General features: G+C 38.2%; 1 protein-coding gene across 1 annotated transcript; it reads left to right on the top strand.

Moving 5' to 3' along the window:
• Positions 1-559: 559 nt before the first annotated feature.
• On the top strand, positions 560-4,394 carry LOC143595923 ((-)-beta-pinene synthase, chloroplastic-like). The gene is made up of 7 exons (XM_077074819.1): positions 560-801; positions 1,196-1,478; positions 1,554-1,932; positions 2,430-2,648; positions 2,729-2,867; positions 2,972-3,220; positions 3,986-4,394. Exons 1-7 carry the CDS (start codon positions 586-588, stop codon positions 4,277-4,279), a joined length of 1,779 nt encoding a protein of 592 aa, XP_076930934.1. The 5' UTR covers positions 560-585; the 3' UTR covers positions 4,280-4,394.
• Positions 4,395-15,405: the final 11,011 nt, after the last annotated feature.

Below are 15,405 nucleotides of genomic sequence, written 5' to 3'. Positions count from 1 at the left end.
TGCGTACGAATAAATTAAAAATATGTAGTAAAAGATTAAGATGTGTGAAAAAAATTAAAGAAAGAGATTCAGGAAAAGAATATTGTTGTTTAAGGAGAAGTCAAGTGATAGAAGTGATAGGGTAAAAAAATATAAAGATAAATTTATTGTTTTATAGATTTATTGATTTTTTAAATCTTTTAGTTATTGTGATTAGATTCATAATATTAATTAGAGATGTAACTTGTTTGGTTTAATTATATATTTTAGCTATAGAGAGAATACATTTATATTACTTTAATACATTTTTCATATATTTTAATGATGTAAGATTAAAAATTAAATGAGTGATTCAAATAGACTTCTTGCACTTTTTGCTGTAACTTGACTTCTCGCATGAACCATATCCCCTATATATATAAATAATAAAATAATTTTAAAGTATTACATGATATATGGCATTTATAAAATACTTATACCATGCTCTCTATGCATAATATATTATTGTGTTCCCTAACCCCGACCTCTATATAAGTGTGTGAATATAGAGCTTTACAACCATCATCATACAAAAAAAAATAATAGTATTACGATCCTTTTGCAGTAATGGCTTCTTTAGTATGTGCATTTTCTTCTCCATTTCTCATTTCAAACAGTTCTTTAATTAGTAGAAAAAGCATCGTTACCTGTGAAAAGCTATTAGTACACAAAAACCAAGTTGTGGATGTTCCTACCACGACAACCTCAGTTAGAAGATCAGGAAGTTATGCGCCTTCATTATGGTCATATGATCATATTCAATCGCTCACCAGCAAATATACAGTATGACTATTAACATTTAGCAGTTTTGTTTTTTAAGTTCATTGATTACTAATCCCGATTTCATTCTTTCTTTGAGCTCTAAAAAAAGCATTTTGACACAGATAATTAACAAAGCAGTCTTAATCTTTTAAAACTACGATCAACTAGTGCACGTCACGTGTCATTTGGCACAACATATTCCAATCTGGCGCGGTGGATTGGATCACTTTGGGAAAACAGATTCTACATGTCATATAGAGTCATTTTCTTAACTAAAAAAACATGAAATGATATTTGAGTAAATAAAAAAGTCAATAGCTATTATGCCAAAGTGCTAAAATGGACATCTTGGTAATTCTCCCTAGAAAATTAACTTGTAACTATAACATTCAATATTATTGTGGTTATGTGTTAGGGAGAGAAGCACATGCCAAGATTGCAAACACTGAAAGAAGCAGTGAGGACCATAATTTATAAAGATAATGAGAAGGAGGAGAATCCTTTAAAGATGCTCAATTTGGTTGATGACTTGCAGAGACTTGGCATATCGTATCATTTTGAGAATGAAATTAGCAATGTCTTGAAAAACATATACCACAACTACTTTGAAACTTCTGAAAAGTGGACTAAAATGGATCTAAATACTAAAGCTCTTGGGTTCAGAATCTTAAGACAACATGGATATCATATTCCTCAAGGTATGATTTATATTACGGGTGACGTAACATTATTTGATAAATCTAACCTCATTGTTTTTTACCTTGTCTGAGTAGAGATATTCGAAGACATTAAGGATGATGCAGGTAACTTCAAGGGACACTTGCAAACATATATCATCGGCATGCTAAACTTGTATGAAGCTTCTTATCTTTCAATAGAGGATGAAAATATATTAGACGATGCTCGAGATTTCACGACTAAATATTTGAAAGAATGTTTAGAGAACAATATTTCTGATCAACATTTGTCAACGTTAATAAGTCATGCGTTAGATATTCCATTGCAATGGATGGTTCCACGAGTGGAATCAAGATGGTTTATTGAAGCGTACGAAAAAAGAACCGCCATGAACCCAACGTTGCTCGAGCTTGCCAAGCTTGACTTTAATATCTTGCAAGCGATTCACCTAGAAGATTTGAAAGACACCTCAAGGTAAACTTTTTTCTGTTTCTTATCAACAAAACTAAGATTTTATTATTTATCATAGTTATTGATATTTGAGTTACAATTTATTTTTAAGTTTTTGTGTTAGTTATCATACTATCTGTTTTCTTTTTCCTATTAAGATAGTTTATATTGATGTTTTAATATTTAGTTGGTTAGCTTTATCATTATTTTATATTCATTGTAATATCTACATTTTTTTTTCTAAAACAAGTGTAATCTCTAAATTTTATTTCCGGCAATTCAACACACATAAAATAATAAAATAATACTATCAATATCAATTTGTTATCCAGTATAACTCTTTCAAAAACTAGGTAGTTCATATGATATGCTCATCATGAACTAGCAGCTCATGCTCATTAGTGTGTTTCGTAAACTTTCAAAAACTAGGTAGTTCATACATAGGCTAGGTAGTTCAAAAACTAGCAGCTCATGCTCATTCGTGCGTTTCGTAAACTAATCATGATTCCTACTACGAATAGATGGTGGAAAAAAACAAGATGGGACTCGAACTTGACCTTCCTTCGAGACCGATTGGTGGAAAATTTCTTGTGGACAATTGGTACTAATTCCCTACCTCAGTTTAGTCCTCTAAGGAGAATACTGGCACAAGTTTTTGCGCTGATTACTAGTTTTGACGATGTGTATGATGTGTATGGTACTTTGGAGGAACTTGAACAATTTACCGAGGCTATTAGCAGGTAGATACAGTTTACATGTAAATCAATTTTAATTTCTTAAATTTTGTGAGATCTAAAATAATTTAGGTTCTAATTTGTAGATGGGATATCAGCTCTATTGATGAACTTCCAGAGTATATGAAGATTTGTTTCATTGGATTCTATAACTCGATAAATGAGATCACATATTATACATTGACGGACATAGGGTTCTTTAACCTTCCGTACTTGAAGAAAGGAGTAAATAATCCATCTAATTAACCATAATATGTTCTAATTACTTAATATTATGATTAGGTATGAATATAGATTTTCTTCTTTTAAAATGGTAATATAAATTGCAGTGGGAAGGTTTATGCAAGGCATACCTGAAAGAAGCACAATGGTACTACAGTGGATACAAGCCAACATTTGAAGAGTACCTGGAAAATGCTATTATGTCTATATCACTTCCTTTAATGCTCACGCATATTAGTTTTTTAACATCCGTTACGTCAACCGATGAAATCATGAACTCAGTGGAAAGAACTGAGAACGTCATTCGCTACTCATCGATAATCCTACGGCTTGCTGATGATCTGGCGACATACACGGTAACTATTTTTATGCATTTGTTTAGAGCACCCACAACACTATCTATGTGGCAGCGTCAGGATCCCAAACCTTTCCCAACTTCAAACATCACCATTGTAGGAGAAGTCTGCCTCCCTCGCCCGGATTTATAAACCACTAAACAGACCAAGCTTGTCACGTCACTCTCACAAACACAACTCACACATACAAACATATATATAACATTTATATATAATTTTAATGAGGTTTGTGACGGTTTAGTGTTGTAGTAGAAATGTGTATTTTTTTAGGAAGTTTGGAATCTAATATGCCAGCGCAGTGGCGGTTTGTGGACGTCCTATGTTGTGGATGCTATTAGTGTTTATGGTTTTTGGTTATATTCATTTAAAATAGGAAAAATTCCCAAACTAGCCATTTTGGCCCACTTTTTCCAATTTTAGCCCAAGACCAAAACAATTTTCAAAAATAGCCAAACTAGTCCGGCGGAAGCCGATTCTGATCCAATGGAATAATGAGCATATCAGGACGCGCCACGAAGCATACTATTCTGTCGGATATGACAGTTTTCCGTTTTGTCCAACGGATTAATGAAACAAACCGGCGTATTAATAAACAGTCGGATTTGACGGTTCAGTTCATTCTTTCATCGGATCCGACGGTTTAATTTGTCCGACGAACCCTAGATTTTCAATTCACGGGGTTTTTAGAAGGGTAAAAAATGGCTAGTTTGGGAATTTTTCTTTAAAATATATTCACATGCTTAACTATTGAGTTATTTTTTCAAGAACGAAATGTCAAGAGGTGATACTCCAAAATCAGTTCAGTGTTACATGCTTGAGACTGGCGCAACTGAAGACGAAGCTAGAATGTATGTGAAAACGTTCATACTCAATACATGGAAGAAGCTTAACAAAGAGCGATCAGCTGTAATGAGTTCTCAATTTTTAAAGGAAATCACGGAATGTGGAACAAACTTGGGTCGGATGGCGCAGTTCATGTACCATGAAGGAGACGGACATGGTCATGACAATGATGTCACAAAATCTCATGTATTATCATTGTTGGTCAATCCAATATAAGGGATGAAATAGTCCATCATTTGTATCAGTAATTGGAGACGGACTTTATTAATGCTAAAATAAGATCGCAAATTATCCCACTTTATGCTGTATGATTCCATGATTGCTATTGAAAATATATTATATAATCCTAAGTTGCACCCTGTAATATATATTATATTATACTAGAGGAGTGCCCGCGCGATGCAGCGGGTGTTTGAACATGTTAATCATGTACTAATATAAGTGTTTATGGTTCAGTTAAAACCTTGAAATTGTTTAAATCGGTCATTGGTTTGACTTATTTTTTCTTTTTCTTTTTTTACTTTCGGTTTGTTGGTCGGTTTCAAAATTTTCAAAACGTAGTGAACGGTTGGTTCGCGGTTTATATCGGCAACCGGTCATATGAAACCAGACCAGACTGTAAATGTTGAATGCAATTTAATCCTTTTTATTATTAATTGTTAGATATGTTTTGTAATATATATTAGATATAGTTAAAATTTAATTGAACATAATCTTTTTATTAAAAATAACTTAGCTATACAACTTCAAATTAACCTAATTGCAATATGATTTCTTTTGTTATCTTTGTTGTTATTATTTCACGTCCTAGATCTTCCATTAATATTTACCATTTATGTGGCTAAAATTATCATTTTTTATTTATAATCATCTCAAGTATCATATTATGTTGGTTTTTAGTTAAAATTGATGGTACATTTAATTATTAATTATTTTAAACTAAATTTATTATTGAAGTTTAAACTGTGAAACCAAACTGGAACCAAGACGTTAGTAACGTTTCGGTTTCAACTTTCAATGGTTGAGTTTGGTTTTTGGCGACAAAAACTCTGTATTAACGGTTGGACTCACAAGTTTAACTTAAAAACCATCAAAACCGACACTGAACACCCCTACGTAACATAGTAATTTATTTAAAATGAAAAAAAATTACAACAATATCATATCCAAATTAAAGAGAACAAAATGCTTGTTTTTATGGTGCAATTTGTTTATAAAAATATTAACGTATGAAAAGGCTATAGTCGTTTAAAAAACATGGGTGGGAAGTTAGTGTTGGTGCATGTTTGTCAGTAGTTCATAGTCTTGTAATTGTAATCGAGTCTGTATTGTAATTGTGTATTTGATTATGTTTTAGATTGTGTAACTAGCAAAGTTGTCAACAAGTTTGCTCAGGCGAACTTGTTGAACAAGCGAAGTTGTCAACAAGTTCGCTCAGGCGAACTTGTTGAATATGCGAAGTTACAGACAACTTCGCCTGTGGCGAAGTTGTCGTGTATATATTCACTGTTTCAGCCGAAACGTAAGAGGTTGTTCGTTTAGGGTTTCAGTCAAGTGTTCGAGTTTAAGCAGACGTGTTTGCTAGTTCCAGAGTCTGTATTAGTGACTACGAGTCACGTGTTTGGTTATTAATATAACGTGTTTGATTCATTGCTCGTGTTCTTCTATATCTACACTCGTAACCTACCTACGCAGGGATTCCGCACCTGCGTTGTTAGAGAATATCCCGTGTACGATCCGTCCAGGAACCTACAATTGGTATCAGAGCCGATTGGCTCGATTGTGAGGTTCGGGATTTCACGCGAGTGTAGTTTCGTCTCGTTTGACCTATTCGCGAGACGTATTTTTGTTGGGATTGTGTTCTAATAGTGCTTGACAGTCATTTTCAAGCCTTAGCATTGATCGGGAGCTTCTGGTTTGAAGAAAACAGATCTGGAAAAACTTCCAGGTTCATCGGGCGAACTTGCTGATCTTCAGGCGAAGTTGTTAAATTCTGGCGAAGTTGCCGTCACTGGAGTTAGGGTTTTTGGCGAAGATATAAGGTTTGGCGAAGTTAACCACAACTTCGCTCAACTCATAAGTTCGCCTTAGCGAAGTTATCCGCAACTTCGCTTCACACTTAAGTTCGCAGATTTCATAAGTTCGCCTTAGCGAAGTTATCCACATCTTCGCTTACTACCCAAGTTCGCTCAACTCATAAGTTCGCCTGAGCGAAGCGAAGTTAAGACCTCAGCGAATTAAAGACCTCAGCGAAGTTCTCTATTCAGCGAAGTTGACCTTCAAGCGAAGTTATCCTTAACTTCGCCTACTGAGCTGTTTTAATATTTTCTTGTTTTTTTTTCAGGTTTTTCAGGTTTTTACAAGGATGTCGTCTATCAACATCTCCGATTTGGTCAAGATGGAAGTTGAGGCAGGGTCAGCCACTAAGGCTCCGAGGTTGATGAAGGGAACAGACTTCGTGGCATGGAAGGACAGATTCATCCAATACATCAAATATCAGGATGCCAAAATGTGGGTGTGCATCCAGGATGGATATATCCCTCCAACTGCGCAATACGAAGGACGTGACGTGGTGAAGAAGTACAGTAAAATGGAAGACGAAGAAAAGAAAATGTATGAGGCCGAGAGCAAGGCCCATGCAGCGATAACAATGGCACTTCCTCAAGAAGTTCTCCATACGTTCCGAAAGTACACTTCTGCAAGAGAGCTTTGGGATGCTCTGGAAAACAGATTCGAGGGGAACGTAGGTATCCGTGCCTCAAAGATTAAACTCTTGAAGACCCAGTTCTCCGTCTTCAAATATTTGAAGAATGAATCTTTGGATGATATTATCACCAGATACTATCATCTAATGACAGAGCTTAGCAATTATTCGATTGCCTACCGAGAAGAAGAGATCGTCGAAAAGCTTCTCGATGCTCTCCCACCGAAGTGGGAAATGTACACCGTCCTTATGAGGGAAGACAGAGACTTTCCTAACTGTGATTTGGAAACTGCAGTAAACAAGCTCAGAACTTATGAGCTCAATATGGTTCGAAAAGAAACACCAACAGACCAGATACAAGACCCTGGTATGTATGGTGCAAAGATTAACTCAAGCTCAAGCCCGAGACCTGAATCTGCAGCTTTTTACTCAAAAGGGGAGTCAGGTCCCGACTCTCCTCATGATGGAAACGTTTCTGTAAACACGAATGGTGATGTATGTTTCCTTGCTGGAGGATCTAGTACTTCAAAGCCTCAAGCATCCACAAGTAGTTTTTCTGTAAATGCATCAAGCAATAATTATACCAAGATGCCTATGAGTGTAAAATCTGCTGAAGAGCAGTTTGCAGTCTATGCTTCATTTATTGCTTCCTACGAAAACTACATCCAGGGGAAGATTGTGGACCCTGCTGTTCTGGATGAGGATTATGACCAGATCGATGCTGATGATCTGGAGGAGATGGACTTGCAATGGCAAATGGCCATGATAGTAAGGCGAGTCAAGCGTTTCATGAATAAAACGGGGAGAAAGTTCGTTGGTGGTCGGCCCGGGTTCGACAAGTCCAAGGTAAGGTGCTACAATTGTCAACAGTACGGGCACTTTGCCAAGGAATGCAGAAATGAGAGGGTTGAACGTGGACAAGGTCGACCTACACAACACTCAGGAGTTAAAAGAGAGATAAATGCCATGTTGACCAGAGAGGCAGGAGAGTACAACTGGAATCAACGCCCAAGTGGTTCTGGTGAACAGGCTAACATGGCTGAGACTGAAGCTGAAGAATGTGAGAAGGTTGAAGAAACAGAGAAAGCGAATGAAGAAGAAACCGCCTTCATGGCAAATGACAAAGATAATCGCTCCGAGGTAAGTCCTAAAACTATTTGTACTAGTTGTGAGAATTTGTCTGAGCAACTTAAAACAATAACTGATCAGTATGTCCATTTAGATGCTGACTTTAAAACTGTTAAAGAAGATCACCATTTTACGAAAGCAAGAGAAACGAGTTATAAAATTAAAATAAAAGCATGTGAAAAAGACGTTCAAAGCTTAAAAATTAAACTTGCTGAGAAAATTGAAATAATTGATCTTAGTTATGAAGTTTTGGAGGAAAAAACTAAAGTGATTGCTGATCGGGATAAACAGATTGCTGACCACCAGGTAAAGGTGGTGGAACTGAACCGCAAACTTGAGCAGTTCAGGAATTCCTCAGCCATCCTTGATCACCTCGTGAGTGATCCAGGTACCTCTGCAAAGAGGGGAGGAATCGGATATAATGAAGTTCCACCACCCTTTAACCACAACTATACTTATAATCCGAGTGTTCAGAAATCTGTCGATTTCGAAGTTCCTCAGACAACTCCAATCAAGATTACAAAACCAAATGTTAGCTGTGGCGAAACAAGTACGCCTGTTTCTAGTGTGAATATTTCTGTATCAAGTCCAGTCTCATCAGATTCGGATATGTTGTCCGAATCTGGTCAGACAAAAGAGAAGGTAGGTTTACCCACCGATGGAGATAAAAATGAAGTTTCTAAAAAGAGTTCTCCACTCAATCCGTACGTCCCACCTTATGTGAGACGAACGGCTGGTAACACTGCCTCTACATCCAAACCAACATTTGACAAGAAAATGGAGGGTAGATGTTGCTTTAGATGTAACAAGTTAGGACATCTTGTTGCAGATTGTCCTTTGAAACCGAGATTTAGAGATGTGAAGCCAAATAAAAATGAGGATAAGCGTCATTTTGTTCCTGCTAAAAATGAAAACTTTAAAAAATGCCAAAATGTAACGAATTCAAGTTTTCATAAAAACCAACCTCATTTTTACAACCAAACCACAAGAAATAACACTTTCTATTCTCAAAGGTTTGGAAGGCATTACACTCAATCTGCAGGGAGATTCCCTAACAGGACGTACAGAAATTATCCTGATGCTAACTTGAGAAAGCCAGGATACGGGATGTATCGATCCAAGACCAATTGGTCTTGGGTCCCAAGATTCTAACTCATTGTTTTATTGTGCAGGAACAGTTGAACAGGGCTGCCAACAATCTGTGGATTGTAGATAGCGGCTGTTCCCGGCACATGACTGGCAACAAACACTTGTTGCAAGATTTAAAACCTGTTCAGGGAGCTAGAGTTAGTTTTGCTGGTGAAAGCGGAGGAAGAATAACTGGGAGAGGAACTGTGTCAAATGGGAGAATGACACTTGAAAATGTAAACTTTGTGGAGGAATTAAAGCACAATCTGCTGAGTGTGTCGCAGATCTGTGATAAAGAATACACTGTCCATTTCACTAAGAATGAAGCGATTGTATTGAAGCCTGGTTTTCATATACCAGAAGAATGGATAGTAATGAAAGCTCCACGTGAAACGAATACATACGTGATGGATATGAGGTCTACTGAAATGGCCACCAGAGAATCATGTTTAATGACAAAGGCAAGCGAATCAGAATCAGAGTTATGGCACAGGAGAATGGGACATATTCATCTTCGTAAGATGAACTTCATTGTCAAAAATGGGCTTGTGATGGGCGTTCCCTTAAAGAGTTTTAACTTTGAAGATAAATGCATAGCGTGCAAGAAGGGAAAACAACACAAGAAAAGCCATCTCACCAAGACGATCAACTCAATTGATGGTACTCTAGAACTACTTCATATGGATCTCTTCGGTCCGGTGAATGTACAAAGTTTAGGCGGTACTTCTTACTGCTTGGTGATAACTGATGATTACTCGCGATACTCGTGGGTATATTTTCTGAAAACGAAAGACGAGACGACTCAGATGGTAAAGAATCTCATTACAAAAGTCGAGAACGTCATGAGTAAATCAGTTAAATTCATCAGAAGCGACAATGGGACAGAGTTCAAGAACTTTGAGATGGAAATCTTTTGTCTTCAGAAGGGTATTGAGCATCAATATAGCGCTCCGTATACTCCACAACAGAACGGAGTAGCTGAAAGGAAGAACCGAACGTTGATTGAAGGAGCCAGAACTATGCTGGCCGACTCAAAGCTTCCTGTGATGTTCTGGGCTGAAGCAGTTGCTACAGCCTGCTATGTTCTGAATCGGGTGTTAACAGTTAAGAGACTTGGAAAAACTTGTTACGAGCTTATGCATGGAAGGAAGCCCAACTTGTGCGGTCTTGAACCTTTTGGGTCTCCTTGTTCGATTTTGAAGACTAACTCGAAATTTGGTGAAGTAGCCGATGAGGGAATCCTAGTCGGTTATGTTGTTGGGACTCCCAACAGACGGGTCTTCAATACGACAACTTGCAAGGTGGAGGTGGTTTGTAACACCGACATTACTAGTTATCAACCGCCAAAACCAAGCAATGGACCTGCTGAGCTTTTTGACTATGTTAAACTGTTTAAGTCGTTTAACGTACCTAATTTGGAAATTGCTGAAGAAGACGAAAGAGTTGTGACGAAGATGATATTTGATGAGGAAGAGGAGCTAGTGCAACATCAGATGATAGAAAAATCTCAACCTTCCACATCAAACCCTATCGATACCCCTGCGGCCTCAACTGAAGATGAGTTTATTAATCCTTTTCACTCTCGGCCTGAAACTACCATAGATGAGATCTCTTCAAACTTGGAAGACAATTTACATGTCGGTGCTGTTCCGACCACGAGAATTCACAAAGATCACCCTTTGGAGAATGTTATAGGTGATGTGTCCTCTAGTGTACAAACCAGAAGTAGTTTGAATGAGCACACCTGTGTTTATACAAGCATTAAAGATACAGGTATTATGAATGAATGTTTGTACTCTTGCTTCATAAGCCAAATTGAACCAAAGAATTATCAAATGGCTTTGAAGGACAGCTCGTGGGTCGAAGCTATGCAAGAAGAGTTGGCTCAGTTCGAGAAAATGGAAGTTTGGACTTTGGTCGAAAAACCAAAGAATGTGCATGCTATAGGCACGAAATGGGTGTTCAAGTGCAAGAGAGATGAAAAAGGGATTATTGTGAGAAATAAGGCGAGGCTGGTTGTTAAAGGTTTTAATCAGCAAGAGGGTATTGACTACAATGAGGTTTTCGCTCCTGTTGCCCGGTTAGAAGCGATTCGATTGTTTTTGGCGTTTGCTGCTTTCAAAAAGATGAAGGTGTTTCAGTTGGATGTAAAGAGTGCGTTTCTTAACGGGAAAGTTGACGAGGTTGTGTATGTTGAGCAACCACCGGGTTTTCCTGACCCAGACTTTCCTGATCATGTATACAGGTTGAGCAAGGCGTTATATGGTTTACATCAGGCACCTCGTGCCTGGTATTCAACGTTATCGGACTACTTGCTGGAAAATGGTTTTGAAAGGGGTTTGATCGACAGTACGCTGTTTGTGAAGAGAGAAGGATGTGACTTCTTACTGGTTCAAGTCTACGTGGATGACATCATTTTTGCTGCATCAAGAGTATCCATGTGTCAAGATTTTGAGGCTGTCATGAAGAAACGTTTCGAGATGAGTGCTATGGGTGAACTAACTTTCTTTCTAGGATTGCAGGTTGATCAGAAGAAAGATGGGATGTTCATTCATCAAACAAAGTATGTTCATGATGTGCTGAAAAGATTCAAGATGGAGGACAGTTCTCCATATGACACTCCAATCTGCGTCAATCACAAATTGGGAGCTGAATCAGATGGTGACGCAGATGTGGACCCTACTCTGTATCGGGCGATAATAGGTTCTTTAATGTATTTAACTGCTTCTAGGCCTGATATAATGTTTTCTGTTTGTCTTTGTGCTCGCTTTCAGGCAAACCCAAAGGAATCTCACATGAAAGGTGTGAAGAGGATTTTGCGGTATCTCAAGGGCAAGCCGAAACTAGGATTGTGGTACCCAAAGGGAGGAGACGTTGAACTGGTGGCATATACTGATTCTGATTATGGAGGTTGTAATCAGAGTCGGAAGTCAACAACAGGAGGCTGTCAGTTTCTTGGAGGAAGATTAGTTTCCTGGCAGTGCAAGAAACAGACATCAGTTGCAATTTCAACTTGCGAAGCTGAATACATGGCAGCATCCAACTGCTGCTCTCAGGTTTTATGGATTCAGCAACAATTGCGCGACTATGGTCTGAATTTCTTACTCACTCCTATTTTAATTGATAACACTGCCGCCATCTCAGTAATTAACAATCCCGTGAAGCACAGTAAAACTAAGCATATTGACATTCGTCATCACTTCATACGGGATTGTGCTGAGAAGAAACTGATCAAGATCGAAAAAGTTGATACACTTGAAAATTTTGCTGACTTGTTTACAAAAGCGTTTGATAAATCCAGATTTCAAAACCTAATTGAGCTAAATGGGATGATCAATCCCGAGTAACCATGTCTTTGTTTTTGATTTAAAAAAAAAAAAAAAAAAAAAAAAAAAAAAAAAAAAAAAATGAGTCTTTATTGCTTAAAATTAGACGGTTACCTCGGTTTGATGGACATCTCCTCGGATATGTTTTGGTCCTTGTTTTCGACTTAGGAAATGAGGATAGCCATTAACCGGAAGACTGAAAGTAACTGGGGCAGTGTTGACATGTTTTTCTTTCAGTTGCTGAAAATTAGTCGGTCATTCTTAGTAAGAAGGACACATACTTGCATGTGGTCGGTCCAGCTGATCCAATGGATCTTCAGGATAGCCGTTTACCTGATGACTTTGACATGATTGGGGCAATTGAATTCAAAACTTTATTTCGGGAAATGAAATTACTTTTCAAGTCTATTACTTCGTAAGAAGTTCTTTGCTGTGTTTAAAAGAAAATTGATCCAACCTTGGAAAATGATATATATACTGACTATGTGTGCCTAACTAGTGAAGTTATTAAGCTTAAAAGGCTTTAGAACAGTCATTGTATGTCATGGTAATTTTAATGGTGCGTAAAAGTAGATGTGATACTAACTTAAATTTACTCGAATTTACGTGGAAACTCCTTAAGAGTTTTGTATGTCTTCATACATATCTTTTCGAAGGATAGGCAGAAAAGCGACTACCCAGTCATACACGAGCCCGTGAGTGTTCTGATTCCCGTGAAGAAAGCATTTCAAGACACTGCAGTGATCCAGATTCGGGACTTGCAGTAGTTTAGTACTCCGATGAAAATTCTTATGTTTGATTCAAAAAAAAAATACATGTATAATTTTTGTACTTATGAGAAATAGTGACAATAAACACGAGAACCAAAACGTCTCAAGATTTCTCAAGTTTGGAGTAAGAAGAAAACGGGAAGCAGACAACGAGTATCTACAAGTTAATCAGACACTATGGGTCGAAGTCAATTCGGGGTGACTTGGGTATAGCCAAATACGCTTTGAGAATAGATAGAAGGCATCATTACCTCTGAGTTGTTGCCAACTTAAATTTTTGAGCTTAACTGAACCTTAATCCGTATCACAGAAACAATGAAAACCATTTAAGTTATTACATGCTTATAACCTGTTTCTCTATGTCATAATACAGCCAAACACGGATCCAAGTGACAGTCACATAGTTAGTATGATTCCTGTTCGGATCTTTTCTAAAACGTAGTGGTCCCTGGCTAGACTGAAATTTGATCCCTTATTTCGTTAAAATTTTATAAGTATTTTCTGTTTTTGTAGTTATATTTTTATTGTTGGTTACTGGGTCTTGATCATTTTTGTTTAACTTTTTTTGGTAACTTATAAGGATATATTCAAGATTTTTCAAACTGAAAGGGCTGTTTTTGTAAATATCGGGCGAAGTTGTTGAATCGGCGAAGTTGTACTTAACTTCGCTTAGGCGAAGTTAAGAATAACTTCGCCTGAACCAACTCAGCCCTATAAAAGGGGTTTTAAACAGTAAATTTTTTATTATTAACTTTTTCCGGCGAACTTAACCTTAATTCCGGTTAACATCTCTTATATACACTTTCGATTTCGATCTTTTGTTCTTTGTTTCTACTATACTGAGTGGTATGTGTTGTCGATTTCATCCTTTCATTCTCTTTATAATTTTACCTCGGGTCGTCGAACACTCGAAGAATCCTCGAAACCAAGGTTTTCGACCTCACGTTACGTGTTCATGGACGACCTTTTCGTCCATACACCATTGAAATATGTTGTTCTTCATGTTTATATCGTCAAATCGGTCCGAAAACATCGGATTTCGACCTCTGAATCCGAACAGTCGCCGATTCTGTTTCAGGCGAAGTTATGGTTTTGGCGAAGTTAATCTCAACTTCGCCAGACGCTTAAGTTCGCCTAGGGCGAAGTTATCCACAACTTCGCCTAGCGAAGTTAACCACAACTTCGCCGTGGCGAAGTTATCATCAACTTCGCCTTGGCGAAGTTATCCACAACTTCGCCTTGGCGAACTTAACTGTAACTTCGCCTTGGCGAAGTTATCCTTATCTTCGCCTATATCCTTTTATTTTAACTGTTTTGTAGACGAATTTACTGATGAAGCGAAGTTGTTCTCAACTTCGCCTCAACTTTAATTTCGCCTGTGTATCTTACATCACAACTTCGCACTTGCTACACTGCGAACTTGTGAGTTACATAAAACGTCTCTAACTTGATTTGTTTTGTGCAGATATGGCTGCAGTTGGAGGAACTGGTGGTGATGATGGTGATGAGCAACGACAATTCTTTCCAGCTCATAACCAATACATTACTTTGGATCCTGACGCACGAGGCGTTGACGACTACAGGGAGATTATCACTTTTCTCCAGAGATCAAGGGTGTTTCACGCGATCACTAATACACTACCCATATCTCTGCCTAACATACAAGATTTCTGGCAGACGGTGTATTATGATTGCAGACCTGAGCCTCCGGTGATGCGAGCAACCGTCAATGGTCAAAACATACAGTTTTCTTCGGAAGACATTCGGTTGGCTCTGCAGTTCGGCAATGAGACACGAGACGACCCAACGGAGTTCGTAGCTCCTTTCCGTGACGGAGCATACTTGAGAATGGGTTATTCGGGTCCGCTGGGGGACTCGCAGAGGAGGAAAGGCTTTCTGCTGGACCAATGGCGTTTTCTGATGCACGTGTTAATTGTGTGCATGTCCGGCAGGAAAGCAGGAACAGACGGGATGGGTGCGACGATGCAATCTGCCATGACGGCCCTGACTTACAATCGTCGTTACTCTTTTAGTCAGATGATTTTCTATGAGATTGATCGTCAGAGACGGGCGACGGCGCGAGAACGATTTATCATGTATCCGCGATTTCTTCAAATGATTATTAATCATGTCGCTCCGTCTCTACCGCAACGGCGTCCTATTCGATATGTTGAGTGTGTTACAAAGCGTATTTTTGCTCAATGTAGGACGTCGAGCACTCGTAGCAACCCTGAACGCCGTCCAAGGCATACTCCACTTTTCGGGTATCTCATCAACCCGGAGTAT

Source organism: Bidens hawaiensis, unplaced genomic scaffold, assembly GCF_021521415.1.
Source record: "Bidens hawaiensis isolate Kalapana, Puna unplaced genomic scaffold, B.hawaiensis_p1.1 tig00045731_1, whole genome shotgun sequence".
Lineage (NCBI taxonomy): Eukaryota > Viridiplantae > Streptophyta > Magnoliopsida > Asterales > Asteraceae > Bidens > Bidens hawaiensis.
This window is presented reverse-complemented; position numbering and strand designations above follow the sequence as displayed.